Raw genomic sequence first — 22,172 nt, 5'->3', positions numbered from 1 at the left:
TTTCAGGAGTGCTAGTTCTGCAAGGCTCGTGGGAGAGCTTCTGTAAAGTTTGGAAGGTAGGAGACGAGATGCTGGCAGAAGTAAAGCTGTGAGTACCGGGCGTGAGTCGTGCTTCGGTAGCTCAGATGGTAGAGCACTTGCCCGCGAAAGGCAAAGGTCCCGAGTTCGAGTCTCGGTCGGGCACACAGTTTTAATCTGCCAGGAAGTTTCATATCAGCGCACACTCCGCTGCAGAGTGAAAATCTCATTCTGGAAATTCTTTGATTATTGTTTCACCTTCTGTTATTAGTAGAAATGTCTGAAGCAAATGACGACAATATCTTTTTTTCAAGCATTGTAACATGTCTTGGTCCATAGGCTGTATTAAACTTGTCACATTAGAGGGTGAAAACATTGCACAAATACCATGATACTGTAATTCTTCCTCATCAGGGTGTGAATTAGCATTGGCAGACATTAAGATTGCTTTGGAAGGCAAGCCGTTTTCTTTAGGTATCTTTTGGTATCTGGAACAAAATCATCGGTAAACCACTTTTTAAAAATATTTTTGTCCATCCAAGCAGAGATTTTGGTAGACAGTAACAGGCAGTGCAGAGGCAGTGATATTTTTTTCTGTTCTAGGTTTAGAAGGCCTATTACCTATGACCTCCACTTACATTCGATGCAGCAAGAACTGTTAACCTCTCTCCACATTTTTTGTAGCCTAGGCCACCTTTTCTTCTTTTGAGGTTAGAGTTTTAGATGGAAGCATTTCATAATTTAGCCCTGTTTTATCACAGTTATACAATTGATCAGGAGTAAGATTTTCTTCTTGTATAATTCTTCTTAACTTCTCACAACATTGTGTAACAGTTTAAGAAAAGCTGCAGAAAGTTTCTCAGAACAAATTTCAAGCTGTCTTATACCGTATCTCTTCTTCCATCTATCCAACCATCCTTAACTTGAATAAAATCATCCTCATCTCCCCTTAAATCATTTCTAGAAAGATACAGCTTTTTATTGCAGAATATGCCTTTAATTGGATTTCCTTTTTGCCATTTTTGAGTAAACCAAATGAGTAATGCTTCACTTGTTTTTTCATATTCAGATTTCTTTCACTTGGTTTTTCATACTCAGATTTCTTCATTGACTTCCATTCAAGTGGCGAAATGGAACACTTGTTTGATGAAAACTTCTCAATTTTGTCTGTTTCTATGCCAATCTTCAATTGTCACTTCACCGTCTCCATAACCAAAAGCAAGTTTTTTTTAATGTTTCTCCTTTGTCTAGTCTTTTAAAAGCATCCAGTTTCACATTCAACAGCAGATATTTTCTCTTACTACTACCACTCATTGTAATGTATGAATTCAAACAATAAGAAACACAGTTATATATGTACAGTATATTGCGTGTACATACGACACTTTAAAATTAACATGACAGGTGGGCTCACTACAGTATACATGCACAAACAACAATGGGCAGTCAATGTTGTAAAATGTGTACTATACTGTTACTTAGGCACACTGTATTTTAATGACCACTGCTGCTAAGTAGGCACAACAATAGGGGTAACAATAAAGATGTACAACTGGTGGTACTGAGCGACAAGAGGTACACTCCTGAGTTGTTTTTTGCAGGGAACAGCAGTACCACGACTGGATATGATGGGCCAGGAAATCTGCTTTTGTACTAGGCTGGTGGGCAATTACGACCAGTGATGGCTGAGGTGAGAATGGTGGTGGTGTACTGCTCTAAAGACTGCATCTGAACAAATACACTTTTCTCAAATGCCATGCATATATGGGAGGGAACATTTGACATAGAAAGGATGGCAACCATCATAGTGTAAGTACCATCGCTTGTTAGTAGGTTTGATATGGACAGAAGTGTGTAGTTGACCCTCAGTGATGATGAGGTCAACATCAAGGAAAGTGGCATGGGGTTTGAAACACAACCATGTGAAGTTCACTTGGGAAAATCAGTTTAGATACTCCAAAAATTTTAACACGTCAGCCTCCCCCTAAGTCCATATGGCAAATATGTCATCAATGTATCTAAACCAAATCAGAGGCTGAAGGCTACTGGATCCCAGGAAAGCCCCCTCTAAAGCGACCCATGAAAAGGTTGATGTAGGAAGGAGCCTCCGTAGTTCCCATGGCCTTGCCCCTGATCTGTCCATATGTTTACCCCTCACAGTTAAAGTAGTTGTTCTTAGTACAATGTTGATTAAGGTAAGCAGGAAGAGGACATCACAGCTTTGGAATCAGGTGGGCACTGGTTGAGGCAATATTCACCAGCAGACAGACCACATATATGGGCAATACTGATATAGATGGAAAAATTTTGAGATTGGTGGCAAGTTCCTATGGGACCAAACTGCTGAGGTCATTGGTCCTGATATAGAGGGAGGAGGAGTGAATGGTGTCAAGCACGGTGTGTGGTTGGAGTGGGACGAGCACAGATTTCTGACAATCTGGGAAATAGTTGGTGTCTTTCATGTAAGAGGGGTGTTTTTGTACTACAGATTGAAGTGCTTTGAAGTCATCAGCTATGGGGTGCTCAGGGTGATTAGATTTTTGGATCTTAGGAAGAAGGTAAAAGTTGGAGGTTTGTGGTTTTGGTGGGATAAGAAGTTCTGTGGATTGAGGTGTTAGTCACTGCAAAGGACTTGAGGTTTCAAGGAAGGACTTTAGGTCAGTTTGTATCACAGGTGGCATCTTGATGGCAGATGCTGTATGTAGAAGTGTCAGAAAGCCTCACTTACGTATTTCCCATCAGTCAAGTAAGTTTTTATGTATGTATACCATGGACAGAACAATATGACTAGTATGTGTACAGAACAGGAAATATGCATTTTAATAGAGCTAACTTATTAATTTTACACCTGTCCATTCTGTAAACAAACTGTGTCATATGTAAGCCTGATACAGCTGATGACTGCCATTGGAGACCACTGCAGTCATAAATCACCAAGGTACATAGGCAAATCAATTTAACCAGCACATCCAATGCAGCACAGGAGCTTTCTCATACAGCAGTTGGTTTAAGTATGTCCCGTTAAGGACGGCTTAAAGGTAGCCTCACCAATAGCTGTGAACTGCCAATGAAGCATGCTGTGGTCACATATACAATTTTGAGGCGCACATACCCTATGCACAAGCCACATCATTCTGAGCATTCAGATCAAGTCATTGCATTGAGATCAAGTCACATTGAATGTCACGGTTCATGTGACAATGGCTTTTAAGGAGAACAAACCCCTCAAAGGCATTGCAGATGTATTATGTATCGAAAGTATATCAATTCCTCCTAAGACATGTACACACTGCAAAAACAAGACAATCAGTTCTCCTCTTGTAAAACAAATTGTCAGAACAACACTTCATGTACAGTAAAATACACACCCTCAAGAATAGTGAAACAATGCTTATGAATGTCTTTCTTCAGATAGCCAGAAAAGTGATGACTCACTTAACAAAAGATACATGCTAAAGGGCAGATGCCGAAGTGCTCCTCAGGTCAATTTGTTGAGTGCTTTCAAAGAGTAAACAGTTTGCTGCAGTTTAAATGCGTGTTCATAACGTAGTGTATTATTTGCGATCTATAAGAATTTCTCGAAAAAGGGTTTACTAGTATGAAATACTCCATATTAATTTACTTTGACTTTATTTAGCACTTTTTGTAAACATGTGTATGTGGTGACCTATTACCATAAGGTAGACAACAATTTAATATAAAAATTTCATTCCTACTTTACAGGTGATAAATGAGGAAAAACGTCTACAAGTAAATTATGCTGTAATATGTGCACCCGATGTGAAAGGATCTCAAATAAATGGGACAACTCATCTGTGGAGACACATTTTGGATCCTGCCGGTCATGCCCTTAATATTGCTTGTCTCTTAAGTGTTGCTGTCATCTACTTTGTGATTCCTGCACTGCGTGATCTTGTAGGAAATATACTGACAACAATGGCAATGTGCATGTTAGCCTCACAGGCTGCAGAGCTTGTGGCATCAGTAACCCGATTTTCAGCACATGTTTCATTAGTTGCAGCAGATATTGTGGCATATGCTGCTCTCATGGCTGCTGCCTTTTGGCTCAATACAATGGGGTATTACATCTGGAGAACTTTCAGGTGAGACCACAACAGAAAACTTTTACTTGTACCTGCGTGTTCAATTATTTCTTCCCATAAATTACATGATATATATAAGACTAATGTCACAAAAATGAGGATTTGAAGTCTGAAGTTGTCAACACTGTTCTGTTTTGTGGTAATTAATGCTGGTCTAAGGGTGAGATGCAAAGTGACATCCCTGCCAACTAGAGAAGAGAGGTTGTACATTGGGGTCGAAAGAGACCAAGACAATATTCTATTACAAATATACTCTTCAATGGTATCACTGCATACCCCCTACCCCCATACATCAATAAAGAAGTATGAGCCCAGGTTCAGGTAGTGGGTATAAGGGAGATGTTTAAATTATATTAAGGAACTGATTAGTTAAAACTCTTCTAAAACATTTCTGATTTTTCTATTACTTCACCTTTCAGTAATCTTCATGTCTTTATCAATGAAGGAAAACAAAAGAATTGAACATGGCCTAGGATGAGGAGGGGCAAAGGGATAAAATAGCTCTCAAACCTGTTTCCCCATCACCTCATTCATACAGTCCTCCTTGCATGGTGGATATCTTTGCCTCTAGTTCTCCAGTCCACTTACCATAAAAATTATTACTGTTGGCTCAAACTCTTCCTCCACAAGCACTTCAAACTATCCCTACTCCACAGTAACTGCTCCACTACACTACTGTCCCACTAAAATATCCTTTCTCCTCTTAGCACATATGCTTCTAAACTGCATGTACTCTCTTGCAATATCGTTTTGTTAACAAATTCATTTGCCCACAACTAAAACTAACACTGTACCTCACCTTACTCAGTTCCAACTTCATCTGACACTTCCACATATAACATACATGTTAGAGTAATCCCAGGAACATACATTTGCAATGATCTGAAAAATCCAAAATCTTAGTCCATCCTGAAAGGTTTCATCTGACTCCATCATCCACCTCATTCCCATGATCTATTAATATACGAGGTGCAACAATAAAGTAACGAGACTGATGTGAAAAAAAACTGTTGCTTACCGTTTTAGTCAAGTTTAGTGTTGTCTCCTTCAAAGTAGCTCCCTTCAGATTGCGCACACTTTTTCCAGCACTTCTGCCATTGATGGCAACATTTCTGAAACTCATCTTCTGTAATATCCTCCAAGACCCTCGTCACAGCTTTTTCAACATCTTGTGTTGTTTGAAAATGGTGTCCCTTAACCGCCGTTTTGACTTTTGGAAATAGAAAAAAGTCGCACAGGGCGATATCTGGTGAATAAAGTGGCTATGGTAGTACTGAAATTTGTTTTGAGGTTAAAAATTGCTGTACTGACATTATCATGATGCAGAATCTAATTATCAGCAATGTTGGCATGGACACAAAGAACTCTTTTACGAAGTCTTTCTAAAATTTCTTTGTAGTAATATTGTTTAACTGTTTGTCCAGGAGGCACTCACTCTTTATGAATCAAAGAAGCACACAAGTATGCATTTCACTTTGTACTTTGACAAGCGAGCTTTTTTGGTCTGGGTGATCCCTTTGAGCACCATTGCGAACTCTGGCGTTTTGTCTCTGGACTGAAAGAAAAAAAAAAACACACACACACACACACACATTTTTCTGTGTTTCTTCCTGTGGTGGTGTGAGATTTTTGGGGACCATTTTTGCACAAATCTTTCTTGTACCAAGATCTTCAGTTATTATTAGACAAACCGTTTCTTGATTGATGTTCAGTTCTTCTGCAATCATTTTCATGAATAATCTTCAGTCAGATCGTACAAGTTCACACACCCTGGCCAAGTTGACATCCGTCTGTGAGGTTGATGGTCGTCCACTGCAGTCTTCATCTTCAACATACATTGTCCTTCACTAAACATTTTATGCCAACAAAAAACTTGAGCTCTTGACATAACCACCTCTCCAAAAGCCTTCTGAAGCTTACCATAAGTTGTCGTCATGTTTTCACCCAATGTAACGCAAAAAGAAATGGCATACCGTTGCACAATATTATGCAATTCTATTTCCGTGATGAGAAACACAAACACGTTTTAACTTATTACAGCACAACTCACAACTGAGCAGTTGCATCGATGTGCCACTTGGACCAGAAGCAGCTTATAGGCCAAGGTCAAAGATATTGTGCCTACGCAGGCCTGAACGGTTGCCACATCTTGCAAAGAAAATCAGTCTCATTACCTTATTGTTGCACCTCATATGTCACCCCACCATAGCAACTATGTTTCCTGCTGCATTATGTTTGGTTTGGTGGGTCAGTCAGCCAATTACCCACGGCCAAATTTTTCACACTGAAAGACACTAGCCATTCCTTCCAGCATCTCTCTTCTATACTCATGCCTTTTGCAGCTGGTTTTATTTTTGACACTGTCAACACCTCTATAAAAACAAACATTCCCTTGCCCCAGCATCCCTATGCCAAGACACCTATTTACTGAGAATCTACATGAGATGAGAATGGAAGCTTTCAGAATGTGGTACCATGAAATAATGCTGCAGATTAGCTGGGTAGACCAAATAAACTGACATGGAGGTACTGAATTGAATTGGTAAAAAAAGAAAATTTATCTCACAACTTGGCTTAAAAGAAGAGACTGATCGATAGGACAATATTCTGTGGCGCAAGGACTCAGTGCAGTACTGGAGGGAAGTGAAAGAGTGAAAGAGAAGGGAGGGGAGAGGGGGGGGGGGGGGTAGGAGGAGGCAAAGGTTTAAATGCCACAAATAGGTTCAAATAGATGTAGGTTGCAGTAGTTTTGCAGATGAAGAGGCTTGCACTGGGTAAACCTGCATGGAGAGTTGAATCAAACCAGTCTTCAGACAGGACCACAACAACACGTCAATCCAGTTTTCTTAGTCATCCTATGTTCTTTAACCCACATTCCCTATGCTGAATTTCACTCACATCTGTGATGAATAAAAGATCCTCTGTCAACATCACACCTACCTACCACAAGCACTACCCTGTCTTAACAGCTTCACTTCCCTGAAACTGGATCTCCATTTGTTCCTATCCTACAGTCTCTCTGCACTTCCCAATCCTCTGTCCCTGCATCTCCAGCTTTTTCCCGCTTCCTTCTTTTCTCATTTCCTAATTGCACTCAGACCTTCCAAATTTTTCCCATGCAATTTTGAACAATGACAACAAATAAGATACAATGAACTTACTTCATAAAATGCATGGTGTCACTGTTAGATTCCAGCATATTTTACAATACCTTGCAGTGGATGTCATGCTTGGACTCCCTGTCCTCCTTTCCTCCGGTCCTCTTCCCCACGACAGTAGTAGCACTCATCTACATCTACATCCGTACTCCGCAAGCCACCTGACGGTGTGTGGCGGAGCTTACCTAGAGTACCTCTATCGGCTCTCCCTTCTATTCCAGTCTCGTATTGTTCGTGGAAAGAAGGATTGTCAGTATGCCTCTGTGTGGGCTCTAATGTCTCTGATTTTATCCTCATGGTCTCTTCACGAGCTATACGTACGAGGAAGCAATATACTGCTTGACTCCTCGATGAAGGTATGTTCTCGAAACATCAACAAAAGCCTGTGCCGAGCTACTGAGAGTGGGCGAACAAGCGTTAAATCACTCCTAATGCGTACTCCGAGATAATTTATGGAATTAACTGCTTGCAGTTGCTGACCTGCTATATTGTAGCTAAATGGCAAGGGATCTTTCTTTCTATGTATTCACAGCACATTACACTTGTCTACATTGAGATTCAATGTTAGACCTTATGTGTTGTTTTTGCCCCAACTGTTCAGAATTTCTTTGTGTTTTGCTTTTTCTTACAAAGCTTTCTTCTGTTATGAAGACCATATCTTCATTTTGCTACCTATCTGTCTACTGCTTTACCTGGATCCATCTTTCTTCACCCAGTTTCCACTAAACTGGAACTGCCTCCTTATATCAGAGTTGCTACCCTCCATTTAAAATTTTATACAAATTCTGCAGTCAAACACATCCTGCAACCTCTTCACTTTATGCTACAGTGCATAACAACAGCATAAGCAATGTATGTTCAGGGCTGCATGTTTCAATTTCCAGAACTCAGCACTATGTTATTTTAATTGTTTTGTACTTGTGTTATCGTATTGTACTTGTAAGTGTTATCGTATTACTTTGGCTTCCAAGATTATATACTGAAACTTTTCCTCAATGCTCAATTGTAAGACGTCAATAAACAGATATTGACTTAACTCCATAAACAGTGTGGACATAAAATATGAATTTTCTCAACAGATCAAATCAAGTTATTTATTTTCTATAAATTGAAACTAGCCCATATGAGACTTCTGGTCAACATATCTGATTTTCTTCTACTCCTTAGGTCACGGAATGTGTTCTTGCGTGTGACAGATGGGAGAAAATATTGCTACTATTCCACTTATTCTTGGTGTTGCACAGCTGTAATGACTGCAGTAGCAGTATTTGCACATTACATTCTGGAATCTGGACAAAGAAAACCGACTGACAGTTCTATAGGTGAGTACCGTGACTTTCAAGCAGTTTTTATTGCCATTCCATTAGTATTTCATGACACAGTGAGATGGAATGCTTTACAAATATACACCCAATTCAAATGGATAAGCGGCAGTTACCAGACGAAAGTAACTACCAGTTATTTCATACTAAGCACATAGCTTTAAGTAGGTGATATCACTTGGCCCATCTGCTGCAAATGCATACCATTATACTCAAATTGTTATCCAGATTTTATTGTACATCACTCATGCTTGCTTTATTTTTACAGGATGGCTCGGTGTGTCTGTAATTTTCACAGCAGTTGGATTCACCATCCTAGTGAACATTTACTTCTATGTAACAACAGGTCATGCAATTAGCAGGATGTCAACGTATGGAAGAATACATCATAAAATGAAATATAGGTAATGAATTATTTTCACATATCACATTTAACTGTTTTCTGTTTCCTTAAATACTGTTGCTAAATTTCCAGTGAACAGACAGAATATGATAAAATGTGACAGCATGCTTACCAGCATGTTCCAAAATGCTGTGAAAAGAAATGAGATTTATCAGTGCTCATACCTAAGGTTCTATTGGTGATAAAAACTTTTTTGGACAGCTCTTGGGCTAGGAAACATTTGTATAACCAACAGAAGGATTTGTGTTAGTGTCACTATCCTACAGTACTCAGTCAAAGTATGAATATTACACATTTCCTCCTGCTTAGGCCATTGGAGCAAACCAGATGATTCTTTTTGCATTTGATTTGGTCTACAGTGTGCTTGATGGGACTTACGGAGGCACCATTAGTTCACTATTATTTTGCTGTCATCAGCAGACCAAAACCCAGCTGAGGATTCCAAGATGGCTCTCACAGCAGAGTGCATAAATTCTTACAATATATTCCTAATATACTGATCTCTAACAACCTTGAAAATTTTCTTGGTATCTCTACCCCTTTCCCAGATTCATTCTGTAAACTAAACCTGCATCATTCTTCACAATAACAGAATGTGTGAAAGCCCTGTTAATATGACTGGCAGATGTGTCAGTTATTAGTGATAAATGTTGGTGGTTTGGAAAATATAACCTGTCCTTAAACTGCTCATGAGGAAGGAAGAACATGGTAGTTATAACCATCATCCAGACTATTGCTTCAAAGTGTCACAGCCTTCATAAAAAGATTACACTTCTTTAACCAATTTGGCATTCGTTACATATTTTTAACATCAGTGATCATCAAGTACGGTCAGCTGCTGGCTGTGATATATATATATATGCCTGCTTGTGTCTGTATGTGTGGATGGATATGTGCGTGTGTGCGAGTGTATACCTGTCCTTTTTTCCCCCTAAGGTAAGTCTTTCCGCTCCCGGGATTCGAATGACTCCTTACCCTCTCCCTTAAAACCCACTTCCTTTCGTCTTCCCCTCTCCTTCCCTCTTTCCTGATGAGGCAACAGTGTGTTGCGAAAGCTTGAATTTTGTGTGTATGTTTGTGTGTCTATCGACCTGCCAGCGCTTTTGTTCGGTAAGTCACCTGGAAGGAAACATTCCACGTGGGAAAAATTATATATAAAAACAAAGATGAGGTGACTTACCAAACAAAAGCGCTGGCAGGTCGATAGACACACAAACAAACACAAACATACACACAAAATTCAAGCTTTCGCAACAAACTGTTGCCTCATCAGGAAAGAGGGAAGGAGAGGGGAAAACGAAAGGAAGTGGGTTTTAAGGGAGAGGGTAAGGAGTCATTCCAATCCCGGGAGCGGAAAGACTTACCCTAGGGGGAAAAAAGGACAGGTATACACTCGCACACACGCACATATCCATCCACACATACAGACACAAGGCTTGTGTCTGTATGTGTGGATGGATATGTGCGTGTGTGCGAGTGTATACCTGTCCTTTTTTCCCCCTAGGGTAAGTCTTTCCGCTCCCGGGATTGGAATGACTCCTTACCCTCTCCCTTAAAACCCACTTCCTTTCGTCTTCCCCTCTCCTTCCCTCTTTCCTGATGAGGTAACAGTTTGTTGCGAAAGCTTGAATTTTGTGTGTATGTTTGTGTGTCTATCGACCTGCCAGTGCTTTTGTTCGGTAAGTCACCTCATCTTTGTTTTTATTTATATATATATATATATATATATATATATATATATATATATATATATATATATATATATATATATATATATATATATATATATATAATAGAAAGAAACATTCCACATGGGAAAATCAACATGAAATCTCCAAACCACATTCCCTACCCTCTGGCTCCTACCCTTGTAACTGCCCCCGGTGTAAAACCTGTCCCATGCACCCTCCCACCACCCCCTACTCCAGTCCTGTAACTCGGAAGGTGTACACGATCAAAGGCAGAGCCACATGTGAAAGCACCCACGTGATTTACCAACCGACCTGCCTACACTGTCATGCATCCTATGTGGGAATGACCAGCAACAAACTGTCTATTCCCATGAACAGACACAGGCAGACAGTGTTTGTTGGTAATGAGGATCACCCTGTGTCTAAACATGCCTTGGTGCACGGCCAGCACATCTTGGCACAGTGTTACACCGTCTGGGTTATCTGGATACTTCCCACTGACACCAATCTATCAGAACTCCGGAGATGGGAACTTGCCCTTCAATGTATCCTCTCTTCCTGTTACCCACCTGGCCTCAACCTCCGCTAATTTCAAGTTGCCGCCCCTCATACATCACTTGTCACTCAACAACATCTTTGCCTCCATGCTTCTGCCTCGACTGACATCTCTGCTCAAACTCTTTGCCTTTACGTATGTCTGCTTGTGTCTGTATATGTGCGGATGGATGTGTGTGTGTGTGTGTGTGTGTGTGTGTGTGTGTGTGTGTGTGTGTGTGTGTGTGTGTGTGTGTGTGTGCGCGCGCGCAAGTGTATACCTGTCCCTTTTCCCCCTAAGGTAAGTCTTTCCACTCCCGGGATTGGAATGACTCCTTACCCTCTCCCTTAAAACCCACATCCTTTCGTCTTTCCCTCCCCTTCCCTCTTTCCTGATTAAGCAACTGTGGGTTGCGAAAGCTTGATATTTGTGTGTGTGTTTGTGTGTTTTTTATTGTGTCTATCTACCAGTTCTTTCCCGATTGGTAACTCACAGCATCTTTTTAATATATATATATATATATATATGTGTGGATGGATATGTGTGTGTGTGTGCGCGAGTGTATACCCGTCCTTTTTTCCTTTTTTCCCCCCTAAGGTAAGTCTTTCCGCTCCCGGGATTGGAATGACTCCTTACCCTCTCCCTTAAAACCCACATCCTTTCGTCTTTCCCTCTCCTTCCCTCTTTCCTGATGAGGCAACAGTTTGTTGCGAAAGCTTGAATTTTGTGTGTATGTATGTGTTTGTTTGTGTATCTGTCGACCTGCCAGCACTTTCATTTGGTAAGTCACATCATCTTTGTTTTTAGAGATATATATATATTGTGTGTGTGTGTGTGTATGTGTTACAGATAACCTGAGACTAACTCTAGATAATATACTCCCCAAATAGCGATGTAACAAGCTCAAACATGCCCAAAATAACAGCAAATTTCGCAGAAATTGTAGACCTTAGAATTATGAAATTACACTTGACTTCATTGAACAGTGCCTTAGGCGAGATAGAAAAAGCCATTCCCCATTTCCACTGTCCAGTTAGGATCTGTTACTCACTGGTTGAGATTTAATATAAGTCGAACATCAAATGTAGTTACATTATTTATGGTATGGCTGTGTACACATATTCACACGTATGCAGGTACTTCAGAAAATATGTTAAACATGTCGTCACATGCTAAGACCATAATGCAGCAAGAGTGGTACACTGTCAGAAGCTGTAAGATGTTCCAGGTTTCATACAGAGAGAATTCCACTGTAGAACAGATCAGAGGTGCACCACTGTGTGTGAGTGATATGGCATGTTACACAGTTGAAATAAGTGAGACAGTACAATTCTTAGGGGCAAAACATCTAGATTGCACACAGATTCACTGTGAAATTCTGATGGTACATGGACCAAATTTTTACGGGCAAAACATCTAGATTGCACACAGATTCACTGTGAAATTCTGATGGTACATGGACCAAACGCAGCGTCACATCCAGCAAAAGAGATTTCCCAACTATGAGGATGTTCACACACCAGTTCTTGAATGGCTCCATCACTAAGGCACAGATTTCTATCACTGAGGAATTGAACACGTGATAAAATGTTCCAACTGTTGTTTATTGAAACTGTTTAAAAATAATGGAATCTGTGTCACTTTGAAGTGTAGTGCAGCATTCAATAGAAGTTACTTGCTCTGCCACAATAATGTTGAACTTAATATTTGAAGTCCCCTTGTAGCCTGAAAAATGGAAATCGTTCTTATTTTTGACTGCCCTACACAAATTAGTTACAAGTTTACCAGGGTTTTTTTTATGACCAAGTGCATTTATTAATGCTAACATCTATAAAATTTATACTGTCAAATCTAGTACTCAAACTGTCCACACACCAGAGGTTTCTTCTTACATTTCTTGCTCAGATCTGCAGAGAATGGAAATGGTAAACAATTATTAAGGACAAATATTCTCAGTCCCCAAATGGGTGACAAGAGTACAAATACTATGTTAAACTGTAAGTCATTCCCACCACATCCCCACACACCTCCCCAAAAAATTTACTGGGTAAGTCAGTTTACAAGTCAGTGGAAGGCCATGGCATACCATCTCCAACAGTATCAGTATAAGGCCTAATAGGGTAGGTTTACTTTTTTTATGCTCTGTATCGAGATTTATGTCAGGAAGACATGCCTTCTTAGATCAAAAATTCCAATAAAATGGTCCGTTTCTAGGTTTAGCAATGAAATCTATCCCTTATTTTGTAAGCTGAACACTCATGGTGGGCCAAAAACTGTGGAATCTAATCCAAATATCTACATTTCATGGGCAATTCGTTTTCAACTCAATCATCAAGGAGATACTATCTCACAAACTGACGCTTTCAAGACACTACCTACACCTTACACCTGCTCCTCTTCCACTTTCCACGTAGCATCCCCTGAAATTGTGCAGATGTAGAAGACTGAATTATTTAACCACATATTCAGGTTTCTTATTTGAGAAAATCTGCCACTGGAGTAATAATTTGGAGTAAAACATTCAATGAAAATTCTTGGAAGAGTACTTGCAAAAAGTAAAAGATGAATCATAGTTTAGAATTCGGTGTCTTGTAAACATTGAGGTCACTGATGATGACTACCGTTTTTGGAAGAAACATCCTAATATTCAGCACATGTGCTTACAGAAACAATAGGAATCACATATCAGGAAGGCTAGGTAGGAATTTGAAATGCAATCTCCTGAATATGAGTCCAGGATCTTAACTGCTGTACTATCTCACTCAATCCAAGTGTAAGAGATTCAACTTAAATAATAACCCATGCACTGTGATTAAATGATCTACCTTCCTCTGGGAGGTGCCTCCTTGGACCCCTAGGAGAGAAAAGGAACTATAGCACAGCGAAGCTGGGGCATGGATTGCATTCTGATAGATTAGTAAAAAGATAGCTGCAGTTACAAGATGGGGTTGAACTGAACTTTACCCAGTATACATGTTCAGCATCTTTCTGTTCATTCCTGCCTGAAAATAAGCCTGCATCTCATATTCACATGTGTGAGTTCACACCTGTTTAAGCTGGTCAATTTTTTTTCTGCTTACAAGGGAACCTCCCCATCGCACCCCCCTCAGATTTAGTTATAAGTTGGCACAGTGGATAGCCCTTGATAAACTGAACACGGATCAATTGAGAAAACAGGAAGAAGTTGTGTGGAACTGTGAAAAAATAAGCAAAGTATACAAACTGAGTAGTCCATGGGCCACAAAAGCAACATATTGAATATTGTGAGCTTAGGATCGTCGTGGTCCCGTGAGCAGCTGCAGAATGAGAGGTCCTTGGTTCAAGTCTACCCTCGACTGAAAATTTTACTTTCTTTATTTTTGCATAGTTATTATCTGTCCTTTCGTTCATTGACATCTCTGTTCACTGTAATAAGTTTAGTGTCTGTGTTTTTCGACCGCATCGCAAAACCGTGCGATTAGTAGACGAAAGGACGTGCCTCTCCAATGGGAACACAAAACATTTGATCGCAAGGTCATAGGTCAACCGATTCCTCCACAGGAAAACACATCCGATATATTCTATACGACACTGGTGGCGGCATGTGCGTCACATGACAGGAATATGTTGTCAACCCACCTAACTTGTACACTTGGCGAATGGGTAAAAAGATTCTTCTACCTTGCCCGATTTAGGTTTTCTTGTGGTGATAATCACTCCCAAAAAAGTGATGAAAACATAAGAGTTTGTTACATAAACTGAAAATTAAAAATTAAACTTTTCACTCGGTGGAAGATTTGAACCACGGACCTTTCGTTCCGCAGCTACTCACGTTACCAAGAGACCACGGCGCTCCTGCGTTCCCAGTGTCCTTAATGTTGCCTATCTTCCCTTGAACTACTCAGTTTGTATATTTTGCTTATTTTTTCATAGTTCCACACAACTTCATCCTGTTTTCGCAATTGATCTGTGTTCAGTTTTTCAAGGCCTATCCACTGTGCCAACTTATAACTAAATATGAGGGGGGTGCGATGGGGAGGTTCCCTTGTTAGATGAAAGTTCACTGCATGCAAAAGAACTTTAGGATTTAGTTCCAGCTGAGCATGTTGACAGCTGTAATGCTAAATCAAAAATTCTACACATTTAAAATTAAAATGGAGGATGAAAAATATAAATGAAAGAAAACATAACAATGGAAGTAGTGAGTCACACATATTACTTGTTAGGAAGATATAAGTAATCTCAGCAATATGACAAAAAGTTGGATAATCATTGTAAACATAACTAGTGATATACAAAACACACTTCTAGTAGTGGGCACATTGATTTCAGTTCAAAGTAGTACTATTATTTTTAACATAAAATCAAACTCTTGTTTGAATGGCAGTAGAAAAAATGTTATGCAGCAAATTAAGTAAAGTTAGCTCACTGTGTTTCATTTTGAAACCAGTTTACAATTTGATTATAATGCAAAACTCTGCCTTTTTAGTACAGATGTATATAGTAGTTCATAGAGAACATACATTTAGTACCTGCACCTATGTCTTTCTGATCTCTTTCAGCTTTGAGATGTTCGTCCAGCTATTTCTGGTTCTCTGTATCAGCTGGCTCTTCAAGGGCCTATCACGCTTGCCATATGATGCTCTATTCTATTGTTATGTTGTGGTCAATGCACTCCTGGGACCACTTGTTGTTTATGTTGTGATTTGCAACCAACACAGGGTAACATCTCAGTTAAGAGCTTTATGTTGCTGTCCTTGTTGTAAAGCAAGTGAAGTGGATGACTCTCCTGAATGGGGTGAAGAACTTACCCGTATGACAGGAGTAGGTGGCATGACTGTAACCCAGTGCTGACACTTCCTAACTCTAAGTTCTTTTTTTTTTCTTTCCTTCTCCTGCAAATGCTGTTATTGGGACCAATAATGTACACAGTACTAAGTTGCAGAAATGTAACTCGCATGTAATCTAGTCATTTGTAATTAAGAACTAATTTTATATTTACTACACCTTTGCTTTTTTTTCTTATTATAATTATCTGAAATTGAATGAAATTATTTTCCTACCTTTCAGAAAGACTCACATGCAATGTTATTGATATGTACACCTTACAAAAGTTTCTTTAGTAGCGACTGTTTTGCTAATGTAACATTCCATAAATGTTGTATTGTAATCCGAACCGAAACAGATAGCTGCTACGAGATATAACCATTATACAAGAGTAAAATTGTTTTAAGCCTAATTGATCTGTCACTTTCAGATCACTGTGAAAGGGATTTTTCCTTGTTATGTTCATAAAAATAAGTATCTGCTACCTTCGTTAAGGAATCAAAATCTAACAAAGAAATTAGATGAAGGCATCCAACTGTGATACCTACACGACAATTAAATTCAGAAAAGTAAAGAAAATCATACGTTGTTGAGAGAGTAAGACTTAACATTAAAAAAATTACAAGTCTTCCACTGAGATGCTTTTATAAGACTTTGTTCTAGTAGGAATCACTGCCTATTAGAGGGCAGTGTTTTCCTCCATTAAAAGTTTCCCCATCAATTTCATAATGTTCCTCACTACACTTTTCTTCCTCAAACTTTAGAATGACACTCAAAAGTAATAACTTATGTCAAAAGTATATTTTTATAATGAAATCTAATATATCTTCCCACAATCATGAGCAGTAATACTTAATGTCACACCTACCCTCAATGACAAGTGTCAATGCCAGCAACTATTCTCGGCTCTGGCACAATTTACTTTATATAAATAAAAATGGGTGAAAAAGATAACTTCGCTTTCGATACAGGTTGTGTGTGTGTGTGTGTGTGTGTGTGTGTGTGTGTGTGTGTGTGTGTGTTTTGCCATATGTTGTAAGTAGCACCTGATATTATTAAAAGTATTACAATTTTTTATTTGTTTTATGAGTCTGTGATTTGATGGCTTACTGCCATGAATAGAGAGAATCTCAATAAAGTACTATGTATTCAAGTGGCAGCTTAGTTATGTAGTTTTAGTAGTAGATTTCTGTTCATAGGCTGACACTTTATTTGACTATATTTTACACTGTTTTATATTTGTAATGTAACTTGCAACAACATCATTTGCAGACTTTGCGCTGAATGTTTGTATGTACCTCACTATTTCAGTTACTCAAATGGTTTCTTCCTACAAATTGTAATTGTTGCACAATTTCTAGAACAGCATGTGTTACTTCTAAAACCTTTTTGATATACAAGATTAGTGACCAGGTTGTGTATTTAGATCGGACAATTATCAGACAGGTTCTGTTTTTAGATCAGATGACATTTATTTCTATAACAAAAAGGATGTAATTTAGCAATCGGCTGAATGTACAGACACATACATATTTTATACTTTGGATGAACTGTACTATGAACTATTAAAGAAAAAAAGACAATTGTTACAGCTTAGTTCATCTGAACACACCCATGTAATGCTGGTTTTCATTGGTTTTATTGTAAAGGTCATTGTTGCTAACAACTGTTAAAGTAATCAAACCAGGGAAAGGAAATATATTGAATGTTAAATGGTTGAATTTATACAAGATAGAAGATCTGCAAACTTCAGTGAATGATGTCAGATTTCATGAGGTTTATGTGATGATAAAACTTTATTTATGATTTATGACTTTTGCATATTTTGAGGAACAGAAAAATTCTCTAATGATATTTAATCATTTGCTCTCATCTTTAACTTTCCGTCAACTTATTATTAGTAATACCCTTTTTCTCTTGGCAAAGAATTCAAAGAATCAAGATCTGTAAAAGCAGTCCTGTAAAAGCAGTCCTCAACCTCAATTTTTACTTTATTTTTATACCTGCACAGTGTTGAGGGAGAAACATTCACTCAGTAACTGTTGTAACACTGTTGACAGATGACCTACTAGGTAAACAAATGTTGCATCTCGAGTTCCCCAATCATTCTATACAAAAATTTTTGAAAGGACAGAAACAAAATAGCAAAGGAAATATATACAGGCGTCAGTGAGGTAAAAAAGTTTTTTCTCCATATTATCTTCCTTATGAGGCTGTATTTATTAATTTTCAGATTTTAGCTTTCATTTCTGACCTACCTTGTAGCTTATCTTGCAGCTCACGATTAGTTCACTGGAATTTGAAGATAATTCATCCAATTCATCTGATCCATTCTTTCCCGCGCAGCTCTCTCTTAAACAATGTCTGAAGTACCACTTCCTTAACTCAAGTACATGAATCTAACTCATATTCGCTATCAATACCTTCTACCGTCTAACAACAGAAGTTAAAGACCCGTATGTGTGTTTTGTTGTTGTTGGTGGTGGTGATGTGTGTGTGTGTGTGTGTGTGTGTGTGTGTGTGTGTGTGTGTGTGAGAGAGAGAGAGACAGAGAGAGAGAGAGAGAGAGAGAGATTTAATATTTCCTCTCTACAGTTTATTTCATTGTCTGATTCATATAAAACAACTGCTTAGAATGCAGTGAAGCTAGATACAACCAGAACTGACACACAGCAAAAACAAGAAGCTGCAAGCTATGTTAGTAATATCAAATACAGCAATTTTGTAATTTTTATCTGACTTCTTACTCTAGTACTACATCAGGAAAACAACTGGAGTACTTTCAGAGCTATGTTCTAATTATGTTCATACTGCCATTAATTTATAGATCACAGTTATTTAAAAAAATTATTTTTCGAGTTAATCCACTCAGGAACCACCATAACTCTCTTCCTTATAATGAAGAATATGTGAATAATGAACAGCAGTCCCCCCCCCCCCCCTCCCCTCCTCTAAGGGAAGGGAGTTACAAAATATTTTCATGTTTCACTGAGTTCCTAAGATCTCCAAGGATGCAATGCACTCCTGCAGTATGACCAGTCACTACAACTGTTAAACTGATTCATAGACAGACCTTTCTCAGATACAAGAGCTGTTACATTTAATGTACAGTAGAGGACAACTGCACTGTTATTTATGCCACTACAATAAGATTTTCTACCTCACAGAAAATGAGCAACCACTGACTGATACTTAGAAAAAACAAGTAATATTTTAGAAACCCTTTCACACTGCACTCTCCTGCACTATGTTGCCAAAAGAACAGCTGGAGTAGTAAATAAAGGAAATTGCAAGCACAAAATAGGAAGTGATAATATATGTTTCCCTGCTAACAAATTGCAGTCATTGACTTAAGTGTTAAAGTCTTCATGAAAGCTTCTCTCAACATAACTTACAATGCAATATTGCACACTATTCATCTCTGCAAAAATGAATGACTTTTCCAAAACCAAAATTAAGTTCAGTAGTCTTCACATAAAAACCATGAATTCTCCTTAGGTCTCTTTCGTTCTACAAAACATGAAAAATTTATGGACAGAGTTATACTTTCAATAATACGAGATAAAATATAAGCGGGATTTTTTATTTAAATTCATTTATTGAAAAATTCAAAGCAATTATAATTATTCCACATAGCCTCCTGCTTTGGAAATGCATTTGTCCCAGCGTATTGGCGGCTTTTTGATGCCCTCATCACAAAAGGACTTGGTCGTGTCACCAGCCGGTTGCACACGAAGTCTTCCACACTCTCATCATCTTCAAATCATCGCCCTCCTAGAGCTTCTTTAAGCAGTGCAAATAAATGGAAATCGCAGGGCGATAAGTCCGGGCCCTAAGGAGGATAATCAGGCTTAGTCCAGTGCATTTCCTGTAGCTTGGAGACAGAGCTGCAGTACGGGGTTGCGCAGTGTCGTGGAGGAGGATGACCTGCCGAATCGATTGGTTTTGTCTTTTGCGGCAATATGCAGCTCTCGCTGCCTTGTTCGGCAGTTTGCAGTAGTAAGCAGCATTGATTGTGCATCGCTCATGCAAAAAATCAATCAGCAAAATGTCTCGCTGATCTTTCAACCGAAAGAACCTTGCCAGCTGAGAGTCGAGTCTTGTCTTTCACTGATGCTGCTTCCTCTTTCCTCCACCACTCCTTACTGGTTTGTTTGGATTCTGGAGTGTAATGGTGAAACCATGTTTTGTCGCAGGTGACAAAGCGACTTAAAAATGCATCACCTTCTTCCAAAAACCTTGCTGTAAGCCTCTGACAGACCTCCAAACATCTCAACTTCAGATCTTCAGTCAAAAGTTTAGGGATTCATCTGGAACACACTTTACGGAACTGTAGGTCATTTGTGGTGATTGCTTGACAGCTCGCGTAACTGAGACCAACTTTGTGCAATTTCTCATACTCTCTCCCGTCGATCATCATCAACAACGTCTTTAACCGCTCAAATGTTTTTGTCTGTAATGCTAGTCCGAGGACGGCAATCATGTTGCTGACTGTCCACTTGTTCTTATCCTTCCTTGAACTTTTTATGACAGGTAAACACAGGCGTCCTTGATAATGTTTTGTCAACAAACTGTGCAGTCAATCCTTGGCAAATTTCCACCACTGTAACTCCTTCACGAGCAAGAAATTTGATAATTATATGTTGCGCAATGGAGGGGTGCACCTGTTGCTCAGACATTGTGAGCATTACTGACAAAACAGTGAGAAATATCTAACAGCAAGCTCTCCTCACTTCTAACGGTCCCACCTAAGCATAGCAGAAGTGCGGGGCCAGTCCTGCCAACTGTTGATATTCAGGAACAAAAATCTCAATTCTATTTCATCCCCCCTCGTATATCTGTCCTTATATTACTGTTTTCATGAGGCAGTGGAAAGTGGTAGTGCTCAGCTTCTTGTGTATATAAAGCTGATTTAAAATGAAGATGCTTACTAATGTTTTAGAGCTCAACTCTCACTACTTTTTAAGCAGAACTAATATAAATCAAGGAAAAAAATAAGTGTCAACTGCCTAACTGATAATAATAATTGTCACCATTTATCTTGTCAATTTCAAATATAGTTGAACAACAAAAGTGAGCTGAAAAAAGAGGCTAATTTGGGAAAAACAATATATTCTTTAAGGCACCTACCCAACAAACCTGGCAAGACCTGTGTATACAATTACTCTGTGAATGTATTTCATAACAACATCAGTAGAAAATTACTGAATGGGCAAAACTTGTGCTGAACTTAATCTGTGCCCTGTAGGAAGCTTTTCAGATAAGATCATTTTTAATGTAATATATTCTGTATTTGTTTGGCAATACTCAAATTACGAACTGTGCAATCACAATAAACCATGGTAACTACATCATGTACTTTTGTAAAGTGACTGCTCTGACTCCATCAAATAATGTACTTAAATATGTAATTACTATATTGTATTTTAATGTGAATTAAATTATATTGTAACATTAAAGCAACTTATATTTTAATTTGATACTGTATGGGACCTATACACCCTGCTTGACTTCGACATTACCACTAAAACGTCATTTCAAATTATACAGTCAGAAGAAAGGAGATTGAGAAGGAACAAATTATTTCAGTGCAGTACACCAAATTACTTTATGTCATACAGTTCACAAAGGAGAAAATGTAATCTCATCCTCATTTACCCGTTTTTGACTCTATGTATTGGTTCCCAAAATGCAATTTGTTCCTTATTATAACTCATCAGATCTTGCCTTATCACTTTGCATCACAAGATTTCACATTGGCACTGCAGTTGTGACTTGTATAAATATGGTACAGTTAAATTCAAAAGCACAAGCTTTGACGCCTACGGTCTTTATGCTTTAGCTGACAATGAAAGCAATATTTCAGAGGATGACAATGGATATGAAAAATTTTACATCCCTATTTAGTTCAAATACAATGTATTATAAATTAGTGCTTTATTCCTAAAAGCATTCCTATCGTATCCATATGCCAAACAACATATAGAATAAATTACAGGCAGCAAGACCCACCATGGAGATAGTAGGGGCAGACTACATTACGGGACAAGCGAATGTTTGAGAATTGGACTGAGTCATGTTTGTGATCTTTTATTTATGTATTAGTTGGTGTTCTTACAAATGACCTGTGCCACAT

At 38.7% G+C, this 22,172-nt stretch overlaps 2 protein-coding genes across 3 annotated transcripts in view; one reads left to right on the top strand and one right to left on the bottom strand.

The window, feature by feature from the left end:
* Nucleotides 1–22,172, bottom strand: part of LOC126480306 (RNA helicase aquarius) — a 346,791-nt gene that overhangs the window by 227,789 nt on the left and 96,830 nt on the right. The window lies entirely within an intron of this gene.
* Nucleotides 1–22,172, top strand: part of LOC126480322 (probable G-protein coupled receptor Mth-like 5) — a 125,441-nt gene that overhangs the window by 6,787 nt on the left and 96,482 nt on the right. Inside the window, exons 2-5 of one of the 2 annotated variants that reach the window (XM_050103856.1) lie at nt 3,742–4,121; nt 8,447–8,601; nt 8,870–9,005; nt 15,772–21,494. In XM_050103856.1, coding sequence (XP_049959813.1) covers nt 3,742–4,121; nt 8,447–8,601; nt 8,870–9,005; nt 15,772–16,063 — 963 coding nt within the window. In that variant the 3' untranslated portion in view covers nt 16,064–21,494. Of the gene's footprint in view, nt 1–3,741; nt 4,122–8,446; nt 8,602–8,869; nt 9,006–15,771; nt 21,495–22,172 lie in introns of those variants that run through there. The other variant, XM_050103857.1, reaches the window with a different exon arrangement.

Source organism: Schistocerca serialis, chromosome 1 (assembly GCF_023864345.2).
Source record: "Schistocerca serialis cubense isolate TAMUIC-IGC-003099 chromosome 1, iqSchSeri2.2, whole genome shotgun sequence".
Lineage (NCBI taxonomy): Eukaryota > Metazoa > Arthropoda > Insecta > Orthoptera > Acrididae > Schistocerca > Schistocerca serialis.
Note: the sequence above shows the minus strand (reverse complement) of the source record. Positions and strands in the feature narration are given on the sequence as shown.